General features: G+C 46.0%; 1 protein-coding gene across 4 annotated transcripts in view; it reads right to left on the minus strand.

The window, feature by feature from the left end:
- The window catches only part of TTC7B (tetratricopeptide repeat domain 7B), a 279,640-nt gene that overhangs the window by 72,557 nt on the left and 188,848 nt on the right, over positions 1-18,235 (minus strand). For all 4 annotated transcript variants that reach the window (XM_055538917.1, XM_055538916.1, XM_055538919.1 and 1 more), the window contains 2 exons: positions 15,226-15,298; positions 10,838-10,998 (listed from right to left, as the gene is read on the minus strand). In XM_055538917.1, coding sequence (XP_055394892.1) covers positions 10,838-10,998; positions 15,226-15,298 — 234 coding nt within the window. The remainder of the gene's footprint in view (positions 1-10,837; positions 10,999-15,225; positions 15,299-18,235) is intronic.

Here is an 18,235-nt window from a genome sequence, read left to right on the forward strand (position 1 = left end):
CACCTGGCCTCTCAGTAATCACTACATTGAAACATTACTCAATAAATAAGACTATGCCTTCTTCTCACTCTCAGCCAACACACACACTGTCAGAGAAACTCAGTTTTAAGTTGAAAAAACTCAATATGATATTTCAACTTAAAACTGAGTTTCTCTGAGTGTGTGTGTGTGTTGACTGAGACACAGTGAGAAGAAGGCATAGTCTTACTTGCCAAGTAATGACTTGTTTTAAACCAGATATATTCTCCACTCAAGAAAAGGATGATCTTCACCACGTTTTCTGGTTTCTTGAAGAGATTAACAGAGGAGACAGGATGAACTCCTGCTCACAGCGACTGCTGGCTTGAAGAGAACATGGACTGTCTTTGTTGTCCGTGGCAGCCTCTCCAGCCCCTCACACGGCAACTGGAACGTGAGGGGAGCACAGAGGCTGAGGCCAGGAGACCTGACACCGAGGAGACGCATCATCTCGGACAAGCCAGTCAACCCCTCTGTGCCTTAGTGTCCTTATCTGCAAAATGAGGATGACAAGACTACCAGCCTCTGGTGTTCTCATGGTTACAGTAGTGTCAAGTGTGTGAAGTGCTCACAGGAGTGGCCTGTATACACAATGGGCTTCCAGGTGGTGCTAGAACCTGCCGGCCAGTGCAGGGGACATAAGTGACACAGCTTGGATGCCTGGGTTGGGAAGATCCCCTGGAGGAGGAAACGGCAACCCACCCCAGTATTCTTGCCTGGAGAATCCCATGGACAGAGGGGCCTGGTGAAGACATACAGCTGAGCAAGTGAGCACGTGTGTACGTATATGAAGTGGAATGTGGCTGGAGATCGTTACTGCTGCATCAGTGGACAAATGGGTGAGTGAGTGGGAGTTATATACGTTTCCACACAGTTCCTATTGGTGTAAAAAGAAGCATGATTATCTGACAAAACCCGCTTCCATATGTATGGGAGTAGAAGACCATATACAGAAGAGCTTGCCTTTCAAGCTGGTAACTTGAGGATTATTTCAACATCTGACATATCAACGTCGTGGATCAGAAATCACCATAAGGGTCCCTATTGCACTTTTACTTTCGAGAGGTTTCAAGGGCTGCTTTCTGAGCTTTGTGGTGACAGTTGATGGCTTCTTATGTGTGCAGCTGATTTGATGACCTCTCTGAGAGCCCGAGAATAAGTGCCTTCACGTGCTCTATTTAAGTAGGAAATTAAGAAGGCAAGTAAAGTTCAGATCAACTGAAAATCTGTAATTAGGAAAGCTGTATAATCACAACTTGTCTCAGGGCAAGAAGCTATACCCTGGCGTGCTGGGAATAGTTAGACGCCGTTGGAAGGCTGGGCTGAATTAGAGTAAAACTCAGTTACACTAAAGTTCTCAAATCTGCCACTGGGACTATACTCTCTTATATATTTTCCAAAGACAAAAGTAACAGACTGTCAGCTCTCACTGCGATATTCTATCTAAAAATGAATAATCCCAGGCAGAAGCACAAAGTCTGTGAGGGCCTGACCACACCCTGGTCACGCTGTCTTCGGAAGAGAGAAGTGTTTCCAACATCAGCCAGCGTCGCCTTCTATATTCTTGGACCAATAAGGAAAATTACTAAGTAAAATATATTCATCAATTAGGAAATTTTTGCCAAGCTGTATTTTAAAAGAACAACAGAGGCCCTTATACCAAGTACAAGAGACAGTGAATCTATCAGAATCCATGAACACAATATAAAAATGTGTATTTTGTTAAATTTTATTTCAGGAAGAACGTACCGTGCGTGAGAGACTTTTAATATATAATCAGCAAATGCTAATTTTCCATCCTTTTGTTTAGGCATTTAATAGTTAAAGGCTTTAAGAAAACAAGTTTTCAACAGAAGAAAAAGGCAGTATTAGAGAAACAAACGAAAAAGACAAGACACATACAGAAACGACAGACATTCATTCACCCATCACTGATTATACTAAATGTGAAAGGCACAAAAACTTGAGACAAAAGGCAGAGGGCACCTGGCTGAATAGAAAAGCAAAATCCTAAACTAACAAAACCTAAGAAAACTAAATAAAACCCCAGCTATAGAGGAAGAAATACTAGAAGAAATAATGTCTGAGAATTTTCTACGAACAATAAACAACACAAACAAGTCCAATTCACAGCTAATAAGTCCCAGGCAGGCTTCGCGCCTTGGCCACACCACGCGGAACCGCGGGCGCCGCCACAATGGCCGCGGCAGCGGACGTGCACGCGCCGCAGCCACGCGACGTCGGCGTCAGGACGCGCCGACGTCTGCGTCAGGACGCGCCGACGACGGCGTCAGGACGCGCCGACGTCTGCGTCAGGACGCGCCGACGCGAGCTTCGCAACCCTGACGAAAGCAGCGGCGCCGCTCAGCAGCCAGGAGACGTGAGCCTGGAATCATGGGTCTGCTTGAAAATCTCCTTTGAGAGAAAGGCCAAACACAATTTTGGACACAGATTGAGAAAGTTTGCCAGCAACAGACCCTCACTAAAATTTCTAGGCTAATCACTAAAGAGCAACAATCGAAACAGAATGCTGCTTTTCCAAATTAGTGAAGGAAAAATATGTAATAAAAACATAATTGATCTGCAAGAAGGTAGGAGAGGATTAGATACGAAAAAAGAGCAGGACAAATAGAAAACACAAATGAAGGGGGAGACATTAATACAAATATGTCACTATTTACAGTAAATGGAATTGAACTAGACGTTCCAGATACACTGTCAGCCTGAGTTTAAAAGAAATAGCTATATATAATGAGTACTGAGTGTATCTACAATATAAGAATATAAGAAGTTCAAAGTAAGAATGGAAAGGTATTCCAAGTACACCCACACAATTGTATGTGTGTATATATCTGTGTGTGTATATATACATATGGTATATGGATATTTGTAAGTGGATGTATGATGAAACTGATTATGCAATTTGTCACATATTGATAAAAGGTAAAATTTACAAGGAAGACATAGCAATTCTGTGGCTTCCCTGGTGGTTCAGATGGTAAAGAATCTGCCTGCAATGCAGGGGACCTGGGTTCAATCCTTGGGTAGGGAAGATCCCCTGAAGAAGAGAATGGCTACCCCCTCCAGTATTCTTGCCTGGAGAATTCCACGGACAGGGGAGCCTGGCGGGCTACAGTCCAGGGGGTCACAAAGAGCAGGACACAATGGAACCACTAACACACACAGCAATTCTAAACTTAAACGTACCTAAGAAAACAGCTTTAAAATATATAAAACAAAAATTGCTATAACTATGTGGGCAAATAATACAATCTCGCATAAGCGTTAGTTTTAACATACCTCTGCTCAATAATTGATAGATGAAGTAGACAAAACAACATTAATAAGAATAAATAAGATCTGAAAAACATAGTTGACAGCTCAACCTTATATATAAAAGTAAGATTTATCCCCAAAGGCAGGAAACAGTCTTTTCAAGCACATATGAAATATTTATCAGAAGTGACCGCATGCTGGGCCATAATATAAGTCTTAACAAATTTCAAATTTATATAGATTACAGTCTCTGAACACAATTCAATGAAATTAAAAGACCATTGACAAAAGATAAGTTTAAAAAAACCCATGTATTTGATCATCATAAAACACAGTTCTAAAATAATTAATGTGTCAAAAAAGTATAATGGAAATTTTAAAATATTTAGAACTAAACAGTAACAAAAATTTCACATATCAAAACTTGTGGTTTGTAGCTAAATTAGCACTTAGTGAAATATTTTATATTAAATGCTATGTCAGAGAATAAGAAAGGGGGGCTTCCTGGCAGAGCAGAGGGTAGAATTCTGCACTCTCACTGTCAAGGGCTTGGGTCAACCCCTGGCCAGGGAACCGGGCTCCTACCACAGCACGGCGAAAAGGGCAAAAGAGGAAACAAGAAAGGGAAAGCCTTTCTTATGTGAGCTAAACATCCAACTGAAAAATTAACGAAGAAAACCAGCTGAAACAAACAGAACACATGGTAAGAAAATAGGAGAAAAGAAATAACAGAAGCGAGGACAGAAATTCATAAAAGAGAAAGCAAATATATAATTGAGATGATTAAAAAAAAAAACAACACTGGTTCTTTGAAAAGATCAATGCTTCAAACAGGTTCCTGGTAAGATTGTTCAAGAAAAAAAAATATCAAACAGTATTAAAAAGACTTAACCACAAATGCTATATGACAGTAAATAGTTTTACAACATTATAAATAATTCTTTCAGTCACATAAGAATGTTCAAACTACTGCACAATTGCACTCATCTCACAAACTAGCAAAGTAATGCTCAAAATTCTCCAAGCCAGGCTTCAACAGTACGTGAACCGAGAACTCCCAGATGTTCAAGCTGGATTTAGAAAAGGCAGAGGAACCAGAGATCAAACTGCCAATATCCGCTGGATCATTGAAAAAGCAAGAGAATTTCAGAAAAACATCTACTGCTGCTTCATTGACTACGTTAAAGTCTTTGACTGTGTGGATCACAACAAACTGTGGAAAATTCTTCCAGAGATGGGAATACCAGACTACCTGGCCTGCCTCCTGAGAAATCTGTATGCATGTCAGGAAGCAACAGTTAGAACCAGACATAGAACAACAGACTGGTTCCAAATAATGGTCAAGGAGTACATCAAGGCTGTATACTGTCACCCTGCTTATTTAACTTATATGCAGACTACATCATGCAAAATGCTGGGCTGGATGAAGCACAAGCTGGAATCAAGATTGCTGGGAAAAATATCAATAATCTCAGATATGCAGATGACACTACTCTTAAGGCAGAAAGTGAAGAGGAACTAAAGAGCCTCTACATGAAGGTAAAAGAGAAGAGTGAAAAAGCTGGCTTAAAATAAAACATTCAAAAAACTAAGGTCATGGCATCCAGTCTCATCACTTCATGGCAGATAGATGGGGAAACAGTGGAAACAGTGACAGACTTTCTTTTCTTGGGCTCCAAAATCACTGCAGATGGTGACTGCAGCCATGAAATTAAAAGACGCTTGCTCTTTGGAAGAAAAGCTGTGACAAACTTAGTATATTAAAAAGTAGAGACATTAATTTGTGGATAAAGGTCTGCATAGTCAAAGCTATGGTTTTTCCAATATTCATGTATGGATGTGAGAGCTGGACCTTGAACTGTGGTGTTGGAGAAGACTCTTGAGAGTCCCTTGAACTGAAAGGAGATCCAACCAGTCCATCCTAAAGGAGATCAGTCCTGAGTGTTCATTGGAAGGACTGATGTTGAAGCTGAAACTCCCAAACTTTAGTCACCTGATGTGAAGAGTTGACTCACTAGAAAGACCCTGATGCTGGGAAAAATTGAAGGCAGGAAGAGAAGGGGACAACAGAGAATGAGATGGTTGGATGGCATCACTATGACATGAGTTTGAGCAGGCTCCAGGAGATGGTGAAGAACAGGGAAGCCTGGTGTGCTGCAGTCCGTGGGGTTGCAAAGAGTTGGACATGACAGAGAAACTGAACAACAACAAATAAATAACTATGCCAATAAAATTTAGAATTTAGAGTAAATGGACAAATTATTAAAATACATGTAGTACATTAAACGTAGATTAATAAAATAAGAAGTAGAAAACTTCAATATCCTTTAATCATTTAAGAAAAAGATATCAGAAGTTCTTCCATGGAAAAAGACGGGTCCCAGATGGTTTTACAGGCAAATTCTACCAAAACTTATTATTCTAGGAACAAATAATTTTAATCTTACACAAAGATTCCAAAGACACAGAAAAGAACTACTGCAACTCATTTTATGAGGCTGGCCTAATCTTGATGCCAAAACCTGACAAGGATATAAAAAGAAAGAAAAATCATAATCTATTTCATACATGAACATAAATGTTCTTTAGAAAATGAATAAACTGAATCTATTAAAAAGCTAATAGATTACGATCAAGTTGGGCTTATTCCAATAATGCAAAGTTAATTTAACATTTAAACATATCGATTAATATAACATTCACAGATTAAAAGAGTAAAATTATATAATAATCATATTAATAAACACAGAAAAAGCATTTGATAAAATTTAATATCAATTTATGATTAAAGAAACAATCTCTTAGCAAGCCTTCTTGGAAGAAAGAAATTTTCTTAACCTCTTAAATAAAGGTTTAAGTGGAAAAGCATGGAATTTTTTTCAGGCAACTCGGAATAAATCTAATAAACACTGGCAAAATGTTTATAAAGAAAATTATAAAGCTTCATTTAAAAAATATTTTTAAAGATCTAAATAATTAGAGACATCTAACTTTCCCCCAACTAAGCTATTAGATGAAATGTGTTGGGTTGGCCACAAAATCGTTTGTGTTTTTCTGTAAAGAGTTAACAAAAAACCTGAACAAACTTTTTTGCCAATCCAATAATTCCAGTCAAAATCTGAACAGGTTTTTTTTGGTGGAACTTGAAAAGCAAATATGAAGGTTTATATGACGGCTCAAAGGCCTGAGGTCAGCCAGGACACCCCCAAGAAGCGAGTTGCGGGGTGGACCGACCTCATGGAAAGTAACATTGTGAGAAGGATGGTAGAGCAGCAGCCGCAGAGACGGGCGCCCCAAACAGCGGGGCCAAGCGGGGAGCTCACAGTCAGCTCCTCCCACGGGCCCATGTTTGATTTAAGACCAGAGCGGCCCTGGGGAGAAACAGGGAAAGGAGTCTTTTCAGTACATGATGCTGGACACTTGGGAATCCCCATGGGAAAAAATGACCCTGGGTCCTTTATATCCCACATACACAACGCAGTCAACTCCATATGGACTCTAGCTTCAGGGATGAAAGATAACCCGAGTGCTTTAGAAGACAACAAGAAAGGTTTCTTAAACCAGACACAGAACTACTGTCCTTGGATAGGACTGATTCAACTGATTCAATTATACTTTAAGAACCTCTGTTCCTCAAAAGATCCCACTAAGAGAAAGCAAAGACAGGACACAAATTGGGAGATTTTCACCACACAGGTAACCAACAAAAGCCTTTTGAACTATACATAAAGAAATCTGACAAATTAGTATGAAACAGACAACCCAGGTAGAAAAGAAGACTTCTACATGTGCTTTATAAAAGAGAAAAGCTGAGTGACCAACAAACAGAAAGGTGACCAACCTCACTGATGATGAACAACACGCCACTTAAACTCACAGTGCGTGCCGCTAACCAGCGCCCACCGCTAACCAGCGCCCACCGCTAACCACCCACCACGTCTGAGTGTTGGTGTTGGGAGCCACGTGGGCTCTTGGGCACTGCTGGTGGAAAGGAGCATGGACACAACCACTTTGGAAAATGGTTTGGAATTATTTGGTAAAGCTGAAGATGCACGCATTCTACGGTCCAACAATTCCACTCCTAGGAGTCCACCTGCCGAAAGGCTTGCACACAGGCATCAGCACTGAGTCAGGATATCGGTAGCAGCATGCCTCATAACAGTCAGAAACTGCAAACAGCCCACGTACCCACTTACGGCAGACGAGAAACAGAAATTCGGGTGTATTTATACAAGAAGGTACCATTTGTATAAATGAACACACTGCTGCTGTATGCAAGACGGATAACCTCAGAAACACAAAGCTAAGCAATGAAAGAATGAATAAGAATGTATTATTATTGAGTACAATTCCATTAAAATTTTTTAAAAATACACAAACCCAGAAATTTTTATTATTTACGAATACCAACATCTGTGGTACAGAAACACAAAAGACTGCTCAACATAGAATTCAGGAGAGCAGCTAACCTGAGCAGGGGGAGGTCAGGGGTGGGGAAGTAGAGCGTATAGGAAACGCACAGCAACACTAAGGGTTTCTTTCTTAAACACAGAAGCATTTATACATAGGTTACTTGCATTTTTATTTTAAATAGATTTAATAAGTAGTCTTTTGCATCTACTCAATATTTAATCATGTTAAAGGATTCCAAAATATTACGTGAAGCTGCTGTCTTCGTTGTGATAATATTTCTAGGAATGCCTTTCAGTTACTGAAACATCACCATGCACGAATGCCTTCGCCGCCCTGGCCAGGACAGCTGACTGGCCCTGGAGGAACAGCTGGTGTCTCCAGGGCTGCCTAACCATCCTGACTGGCACCAGGAGATGATAAAAGTTGGTGGTCAGGCTTCCCTGGTGGCTTGGAGGTAAACAATCCACCTGCCAATGCAGGAGACATGGGTTCAACCCCTGGTCCGGGAAGACCCCACTTGCCACAGAGCAACTAAGCCCGTGCGCTGCAACTGCTGACCCACACGCTGCCACTACTGAAGCGCTCGCGGCCCGGAACCCGGGCTCCGCAGTGAGGAGCCCCTGCGACGAGAAGCCCACGTTCCGCAGCACAGCGCAGCCGCGGCAGCCGGGGAAAGCCGCGTGCCGCGGCGAAGCCCTAGCTCAGCCAGCGACAGCACAGAATAACCCGAGTCTGTTAAGAACTCACAGTTGCGTATCTTGAAGAAGTAGCTCAAGCTCCGTGGCTTAACGGGGACCAAGTGTGAAAGTCTAAGTGTTAGTTGCACAGCCATGTCCGACTGTACCTCACCAGGCTCCTCTGTCCGTGGGATTCTCCAGGCAAGAATACTGGAGTGGGTAGTCATTCCCTTCCCCAGGGGATCTCCCCCACTCAGGGATCGAACTCAGGTCTCCTGCATCGCAGGCAGATTCTTTACCATCTGAGCCACCAGGGAAGCCCCAGTGGGAACCAAAAAGCTCTGTAATTCTCTGCATCAGGCTAAGATGCTAGTTCAATCAATTCTTGGTTCAGCAGCCTGACCCTAACAGCAGGAAGAGCTCTCATCTCCCCCTAGCAGGGGCTGAGGAAACACCCACCACACCCCAGGCTGGGGTAGGTCACGGCTGTCGGACACCAGACACACGAGGCCATCCCAGGCTTCCCAGGGCCTGCAGCTCTGCGGGAGACCAGCTGGTCACAGACAAACAGACAACGCCACAGGGCGGTCGGGACAGGTGCCCAGGGAACCTTGTTTAGGTTGGTGTTGAAATGTTTTACCCAGGATGGGAAGAAACCATGGGATCTACTGACTACATCTGGCCCCCGACTTTTAATAAAGTATTCTTGGGAAGAAGTTTCCCATCACAAAGGAAGAAATACAAATATTTAAAAAGCAAACAAGTCATCAGGGCTCTCAGCCCTGCTGCCATATGCTCCGCTTTTTTGAGCTTACAGCTTAACATTAAAATAACAGGCTCGCATTCCTCAAATATCTCTACTGCTGTTCCTTACTCCACTACTTGAAAAGGCTGTCAGCTGCTGTCACTTGGAGGCATTGCCGTATCGGCCACCACTGTTTACTGCCTGCAGCGCTGCGCGGCTATTAGTGGAACAAGCCTGCTCGTCTCTCGGGTGACACCCCAGGCTGCCTACGCGAGAGCCACGGGCTGCAGTCTGACTCCTAACAAAGGTGCTGAGGGTGGGAGGCAGGAGCGGCCACTTTATAAATATTGATGAGAGAGACGGAATTCAGTTGCATCAGGCTAAACTTTACTGATGGGCCGCGTGTTTTTTAAATGGTTTCAACCACTTTATGGTTCCATGGGCTAACCAGCCTTGGATAAAATCCAGACATGTCCTCAGAGAGCAAAAGAGCAAGCTTGAGACCTGCAAGAAGTCAAACACGGAGGCAAAACTCTTTAATTCACTCCGCATAAATAGCTGAACCCACAGAAGAAACCTCCAGTCAGAGGCTTCCTGGATTATAACGAGAATTTTCTCGATGGGGAGAAGAGAAATGCCCTTTTCACTTGAAGACAAAGAAATGTTTGTAATGGAAATGTGTGAACCAATTTTCCAAGGGGAGTTGCTGAAATGCACTGATTAAAACCACAGTGAGGGGAGGAGGTAGAGAAATAAAGCCAAAGCTGAGCCACTTAAAATCTGTGTCGTTTCTGAAAGCGGGGAGAGCCAGCCCACCTTTCTTCCCCTGCCCCGGGCCGCCCTGCCCGCTGCTGACCCTGCATTAGAGAATTAGAGCCCGCCGGCCCGCAGCACTGCCCACTGTTTCTGCCCACTGTGTACTGGTTACCAAGCTACTCCACCGAGGACAAAACGGGAACCGAGCAACCCCAAAGACAATGTCCTTCCCAACAAAGCCTGGTCACTGCCCTGGATTCAGGGATTCAGAGGGAAGAGGTGAAGATACGCAGACAATTCCAGCACACAGCAGTCTGTAATGACATTTCTTAGCTTACATACAAATATTGTTGATTGATTTAAGGAATTCCGTTTCCAAGAGAATAAAACTTAAGACACAAAGGGGTCAGGTATCCTGATCAAAGCTGCCTAAAGTACAGCAATCACCTGGAATCCGGCGAGTCCTTGGTGACGGAGGACAAACAAGCTACGAAGCAACGGTTCCCACATTTCAGTCACTGGCGTTTACTCAACGTCACTTCTGCCATATCCACATATATTAATATTTTCCTTTAAATTCACCTTAAAACAACTCATTAAAAATTTTTAGTCTCCCTCTGAGCAATCGTTTCTATGAAATCACACTTTGATATGCAGCTGTATTTTTTCTAATGTTCATTTAAAAATGCATAACTGTTAAAATGAAACAGTTCATCCATAATGAATTTCAAATCATCTTGTATACCTCAAGGGTACACACTGGAAAAAAAGGATAAAGTATTTCAACTCAGGTTGATTTGAGAGACTGTTTCTAAATATCATAAAAAAATAAGAGTAAAGAGGATTTTGTACTATTTACCACCAGGATGTTCATGAAGGACTTGGATAGATTGAAGAGATAAATTTCACACCTTCTGTATAAGGAAAAATAAGTAAGTCCGGGATCACTTACATGAAATTTTCTGGATATTCGCTCAGGGCCATGTCGATGATATTCAGAGCATCATGGTAATGCTTCTGCGCTGAAAGCAGGAGGGCGAGGAGGTGCAGGGAGTTGGCATCGTCGCCTTGAAGTTGAAGAGCTTGGCGGACGTACCCCAGAGCCTCTGGGATCTGGTTTAAAATAAAATCCAGAAGAATTCTCAGACACACGCACACACCCAGCCACCATTTCAGTATCTGAAAGTCAAAGTGTTAGTTGCTCAGTCGTGTCTGGCTCTTTGCGACCCTGTGGACTGTAGCCGCCAGGCTCCTCTGTCCATGGGATTCTCCAGGCAGGAAGACTGGAACTGGTTGCCATGCCCTCCTCCAGGGGATCTTCCCAACCCAGGGATCGAACCCAGGTCTCACACACTGCAGGCGGATTCTAATCATCTGAGCCCCCAGGGACGCCTCTGATTCTCCGTAAATGTCAGGAGTTGTTTCACCATGTGTCACATTCGCGTTTTAAGCCATATTTATGGCCGCCCCAGGATATTAACCACAAACACGAAGACAGAGGCCCCCTTCAAGAGACGGCATGACTAATAAAGTGATACAAGAGACTCTGTTTCTCAATATAACTGCCAGTCCCAGATCTTCTATCGCTCCCTAAATAAACAGTTTCTCTCTTTTCCCACACAACTGGTTTACTTTTGATTATGCCCAAGATAATTTCACTCTAAATGGAGACATAACAAATTGCCAAAAGTTTTTAAACTGCCTTAGCTGAACAGTTCCCGTTTTTTTTTCAAGTAGCGCTAAAATGAAAGCACTTAGTAAGTTTCAAAACTTGAAACGGAGCTTTCCAAACGATCAGACACCTGTGATTCTTCTCAAGTTCCTTTGTCCTGGATCTCTATTAGACATCAAGGAGAAACCCAAACAAACAAAACGCCCACACCTTTCCAAACTACAATCCAAAATAACACCATGCAAGAAACAAATTGCGAGGCCACGCACAAAGCAGGTGTATCCAAGTGTAGGTAGGACCAGGTACAACTTTAACCTTTAAAATCTGACAGCTGTTCAAGACTGTCTTCAAAATCACCCAATACAAGCGTTGATTAAATGCATACATAACGGATATTTGAACACCAGAGTTTCCATACAGGTTTAACAGTATTCACCTGCCAGGCAGGAGACCTGGGTTCCATCCCTGGGTGGGGAAGATGCCCTGGAGGAGGAAATGGTGACCCACTCCAGCGTTCTTGCCTGGAGAATCCCATGGACTGAGGAGCCTGGCAGGCTGTAGTCTACGGGGTCACAGAGTCAGACACGACTGAGCACAGCAGCAGCGGCAGTGGAGAGCAGGGCCTGGGGCCGGATTTCAGAGCAGGCTCAAGACAGGCCTCCTTAGCACGCGGCCGAGGATGCCGCCTGCCTGCCCGCTCCGACCCCGGCCCGGGCTGGACCCCTCTGCTCTCCTGCTTCCTCCCAGCCCCCGTGACTGCGCTCCTTAGCAGGGAGCCGTGACTTCCATCTGTCCCTACGTCTATTTGTTTTCCTCTCTGAAGTTCCCTTTTGGGTGAATATAAGGTAAAAATGCTGGTTTAGAGAGGCGTTCTGCTTCTGAGCCCTAGAATCCCAGCTACCACAGTGGGCACCTATCGTCTCACGGGGGTGAGGGGTGGGTCTGCAGTCCAGAGAGGAGACGTGCCTCGGGCGAGTCCCCCAGCCCCGTGTGGAGACCAGAGTGGCTCTACATCCAGTTCCTCCCCCGCAACCTCCTCTGGGTCAGAGAGCAACGGCTCTAAGGACAAGGGGGCTTCCCTGGTGGCTCAGCTGGTAAAGAATCCACCTGCAGTGCAGGAGACCCCGGTTAGATTCCTGGGCCGGGAAGATCTGCTGGAGAAGGGAAAGGCTACCCACTCCAGTATTCTGGGGCTTCCCTGGTGGCTCAGCGGGTAAAGAATCCACCTGCAATGCAGGAGACCTGGGCTCGATCCCTGGGTTGGGAAGATCCCCTGGAGAAGGGAAAGGCTACCCACTCCAGTATTCCAACCTGGAGAATTCCAGGGACTATATAGTCCACAGGGTCACAAAGAGTCAGACACGACTGAGCAGCTTTCACTTTCATTTCGCTTTCACTAAGGACGAGGGCCCCTCCCCATCGCCCTGCCTGCCTGGGGGGCAGGCACATGGCACAGAGTCCTGCTGGGGGCCTCCGGAGGCCCCCGAGGCACCCACAGAGCTCCAGCAACTCCTCCCCTCCCTGGGGACAGCCTACTGTGCAGACAGCACTCAACCTGGTATCTAGAGAGAGTCAAAAAGGCAGGTGTACTCGCGATGTCTGGGGAGGTCCAACCCAATCAAGAAAAAATGGACACAGGGTTCAAAGTGGTGCTCTCAGAGGCTAGACTGATCTGAAGGAATTCCAGGTTGGTTCCTTCATTCACCCAGTATTAGTGAGTGCCTACCACATGCTTATTTAACTTCTATGCAGAGTACATCATGAGAAACACTGGGCTGGAAGAAGCACAAGCTGGAATCAAGATTGCTGGGAGAAATATCAATAACCTCAGATACGCAGATGACCCCACCCTTATGGCAGAAAGTGAAGAGGAACTCAAAAGCCTCTTGAGGAAAGTGAAAGAGGAGAGTGAAAAAGTTGGCTTAAAGCTCAACATTCAGAAAGCTAAGATCATAGCATCTGGTCCTATCACTTCATGGGAAATAGATGGGGAAACAGTGGAAACAGTGTCAGACTTTATTTTGGGGGGCTCCAAAATCACTGCAGATGGTGATTGCAGCCATGAAGTTAAAAGACGCTTACTCCTTGGAAGAAAAGTTATGACCAACCTAGATAGCATATTGAAAAGCAGACATTACTTTGCCAACAAAGGTCCATCTAGTCAAGGCTATGGTTTTTCCAGTGGTCATGTATGGATTGAGAGCTGGACTATAAAGAAAGCTGAGTGCCGAAGAATTGATGCTTTTGAACTGTGGTGTTGGAGAAGACTCTTGAGAGTCCCTTGGACTGCAAGGAGATCCAACCAGTCCATTCTGAAGGAAATCAGTCCTGGGTGTTCATTGGAAGGACTGATGCTGAAGCTGAAACTCCAATACTTTGTCCACCTCATGTGAAGAGTTGACTCATTGGAAAAGACTCTGATGCTGGGAGGGATTGGGGGCAGGAGGAGAAGGGGAGGACAGAGGATGAGATGGCTGGATGGCATCACCAACTCGATGGACAACATGAGTTTGAGTGAACTCCAGGAGTTGGTAATGGACAGGGAGGCCTGGTGTGCTGTGATTCATGGGGTCGCAGAGTTGGATAGGATTGAACGACTGAACTGAACACGTGCCAGACAGTGTGCCAGCTGCCAGGGCAAAGACGGGGGCTCCTGCCCTTGGGGAACCTGAAGTCTAGAGAGAAAGACAGCGAACAGGAGCACAGGGCAGGAGGGAGGAGCGGAGTAGCCAGCCCGGTGAAGGGGCTTCACGGAGGAGGCGGGAGGAGGTCCTGGCACCGAGGGAGGCGGGCGGTGGGTCACCAGCCCACAGCTCTGGCTGCAGCAGTGCGTGGTCAGGCCAGCAGTGAGCCGCGCGAGGCCGGGCGGCAGGACCTGGACACCGACAGGGTCTCTTGGTTCCCGCGGTCCCCAGCCCCCAGCGGGAGCCGCCTAGCGCCCTTTGCCAGGCTCCAGGAGGTCAGATGCGTGGGCACAGCCTGGCCTGTGGAAGGGCGTGTCCGGGGAGCTGACCCTTGAGTCACCCTCCAGCCGGCGCTCGGGAATGTGCTGGGGTCACCACCAGCGTCTCTCACTGGTGGGCCGGCGGGCACGGGGCCAGAGTCCCCAGGACCGCTGGGAGGGGGCCGCAGCGGGGGAGGGCGGTAGAGGCAGTCAGGAAGCTGCCACCAGGAAGGTGGAGACCGGTGGAGCGCATCCCTGCGGCCAGGCGGGCACTGTGGGGGCTTGTTTCTGGGAGCCCCTGTGCGTCGCTGTTCACCCTCCTCCATGTTTGAAAGGGACGGGTCTCCTCTGCGTACACCGCCGGCATCCTCCGGCCGACGTCCGGGCCCCTCCGGTGACGGAGTCCCTGCCGCGCAGCTCAGCCCCGGGCTCTGTGAGTGAGCGACGGGCTCCCTGGCGACCCCTGGGGTCACCAAGTGCTGCCCCGTCCCCACCCGACCCGGGGAGCCCTCCAGATTGCGGGTGTGATCTCCAAAAGCAGGGCCCGGCCTGCCTTGTGTCTGCACAGCTGCTGCTCCAGCGGACGAAACCCCGGGGCCTGTGCCGAGAACTCAGCGTCCTGGGGAGAGGCTTCAGGGCAGCCCCAGGGGGCCGAACGCAGACGGTCCCCCCCAGGCCGCGCTGAGACGGAGTGGGCGCCAGGCGCGGGGCCGGCGGGACTGACCTGTCTGGAGATGGCGAGCTGCAGGGCCAGGTAGAAGGCGGCCTGGTGGTCCGTGGGTGACAGGCTGTGGGCCCTGCAAGAGCGTGGGCAGTGGTTAGAGCCAGAGGCCACTGGGTGCCCTGTCCCATCAAGGGTTCCCACTGGTACTTTTACTTATACCAAGGCCCCACATTTAACAACCATCTATGTTGCTAGGTGCATACAAATGAAAGTATTTGATAGCCCTTATGGACTCAACGTTTTCTTCTTATACAAGATGGCATCTTAGTCTGTCTCCAGTAAGTTCTTTTGACTAAAATCCTATTTGGTATGACGCTGACATGACTGCTGCAGATGCGTTTTGGTTCGTATTTGCAGGGCCTATCTCTTGTCGCCTCTTTACTGCCACACTTTCTATGTTCTTATAATTCAGTGACCTCTCTTGCAAACAGATTAAATTGCTTATAGATCCAGTGTTACTGTCTTTGTCTAGCTCTATAACACAGTCACTTATAATTATTATACTGATTCATATATTTGGTTTTAAGTATTTCCTTTTTGGGGTGCTTTCTATTTTTCCTGCCTGATCCCGGTTTCTTTCTGCGTTCTTTCCTTATTTGGGAATTATTACTTTTTAATCAGCCTAACAACAGACTGGTTCCAAATAGGAAAAGGAGTACGTCAAGGCTGTATATTGTCACCCTGCTTATTTAACCTCTATGCAGAGTACATCATGAGAAACCCTGGGCTGGAAGAAGCACAAGCTGGAATCAAGATTGCCGGGAGAAATATCAATAACCTCAGATATGCAGATGACACCACCCTTATGGCAGAAAGTGAAGAGGAACTAAAAAGCCTCTTGATGAAAGTGAAAGAAGAGAGTGAAAAAGTTGGCTTCAAGCTCAACATTCAGAAAACGAAGATCATAGCATCTGGTCCCATCACTTCATGGGAAATAGATGGGAAACAGTGGAAACAGTGTCAGACTTTATTTTGGGGGGCTCCAAAATCACTGCAGATGGTGATTGCAGCCATGAAGTTAAAAGATGCTTACTCCTTGGAAGGAAAGTTATGACCAACCTAGATAGCATATTGAAAAACAGAGACATTACTTTGCCAACAAAGGTCCATCTAGTTAAGGCTATGGTTTTTCCAGTAGTCATGTATGGATGTGAGAGTTGGACTGTGAAGAAAGCTGAGCGCTGAAGAATTGATGCTTTTGAACTGTGGTGTTGGAGAAGACTCTTGAGAGTCCCTTGGACTGCAAGGAGATCCAACCAGTCCATCCTAAAGGAGATCAGCCCTGGGTGTTCTTTGGAAGGAATGGTGCTAAAGCTGAAACTCTAATACTTTGGCCACCTCATGCAAAGAGTTGACTCATTGGAAAAGACTCTGATGCTGGGAGGGATTGGGGGCAGGAGGAGAAGGGGAGGACAGGATGAGATGGCTGGATGGCATCACCAACTCGATGGACGTGAGTCTGAGTGAACTCTGGAGTTGGTGATGGACAGGGAGGCCTGGCGTGCTATGATTCATGGGGTTGCAAAGAGTCGGACACGACTGAGAGACTGAACTGAACTGAATCAGCTTTAACTTTTAAACCAGTCATACGTGTTGCTAAAAGTTTTACAGTATTTTTAAATATGAATAGCCTTAGTACAATAAAGTCTAACTACAACTTAAAGTTTCTGTTTCATTTAAGCTCTTCTCTGTCCACTAGCTAATGGAATGCACATGTGGGATGACACGTTTCTGGGTTTCGTCTCGCATCGGCAATGGCAGCCGATGAGCCTGGCTTCGAGAAGGAGACTGAGGTGGAGAATCGCAGGCCATGGTCTGACGCCCCGGCAGGCGCCTCCCTCGGGCTGGGCAGGCGCGCCCACGTGTCACCCTGGGAGGCGTGAGCACTCCTGGCAGGCCGACGGCTGCTGTGGTTAAGTTTTGGCTTGGCCTTGATGCTACTTCATCCAAATTTCTGGATTTCAGAGAAACCATATGAAAAGCAAAGGCCTGGCTTTGCTTGTAAAATGAGGTTTTGGTTTTTTGATGAACTGCAGGGAGAAATGGAGGATACTCATTCAGTGTTTTGAAGGTTCTACTAAGTCCCATGTAGTTTTCTAAGGACAGGCAACTGTGACATGTAAGACTCCAGTGGCTTTTGGCGCCAACAGGAAGAGGCTATCCTAGCCTCTTACTTGATGGCGAGCATGTCATCCTTGCTTTCATGTGGAAGTCTACTGTATTTTATAAGCAACTCAAAATGTGGCTATAGATGAGACATAATTCTGTGTTTAACAGTCTGGTGGGAAGAGAAAAACAAACTTTTACTTTCTTTAAGAGGCACTGTGGAGCAGACTAGTTACAAACGGGGAGGTCCAGACAGTGAACAAAACTTCAGGCTCTTCCGTCAACATTCTGTGATTAAGGGAGGATCTTCTACCAGCAAATTCAAGATGAAAAAGGATGCCAAATCACCATGGAGTCAACTGTGGCAAACACACCGAGGATGGATTTCTACAGTAATAAGGCCTTTTTAACGGGGCTGTCTGTCTGCTGTGGGGAAAAAGTCTTCTGAGTTGTTTGCAACCCAGAAAATATGTGAAGTTCAACAACCTGGGGCATTATTTGGGCAAAGACCCTGATGCTGGGAAAGACTGAAGGCAGGAGGAGAAGGGACGACAGAGGATGAGATGGTTGGAGGCATCACCCACTTGATGCACATGTGCTTGAGCAAGCTCTGGGAGTTGGTGATGAACAGGGAGGCCTGGCTTGCTGCAGTCCATGAGGTTGCAGAGAGTCGAACACAACTGAGCAACTGAACTGAACTGAACTGATTTGGGCAAATGTTGTAGCTCGTGTGTGGGACTCGGGGGAACTAGGGGGTTGAGGTGGGATCCTCTGTCCCCTTTACAATCTTAAGAGCAAAACTCCTATCCCTGGGAAATAACCTTGCCTCAAAACACAGCTGGAGGACTTCTCTCACTTTAGTCTAAGAAGCTGAGGCTGAAGACTTGCCTTTGTTGCCCTTGGA

This window comes from Bubalus kerabau, chromosome 10 (assembly GCF_029407905.1).
Source record: "Bubalus kerabau isolate K-KA32 ecotype Philippines breed swamp buffalo chromosome 10, PCC_UOA_SB_1v2, whole genome shotgun sequence".
NCBI classification, from domain to species: domain Eukaryota; kingdom Metazoa; phylum Chordata; class Mammalia; order Artiodactyla; family Bovidae; genus Bubalus; species Bubalus kerabau.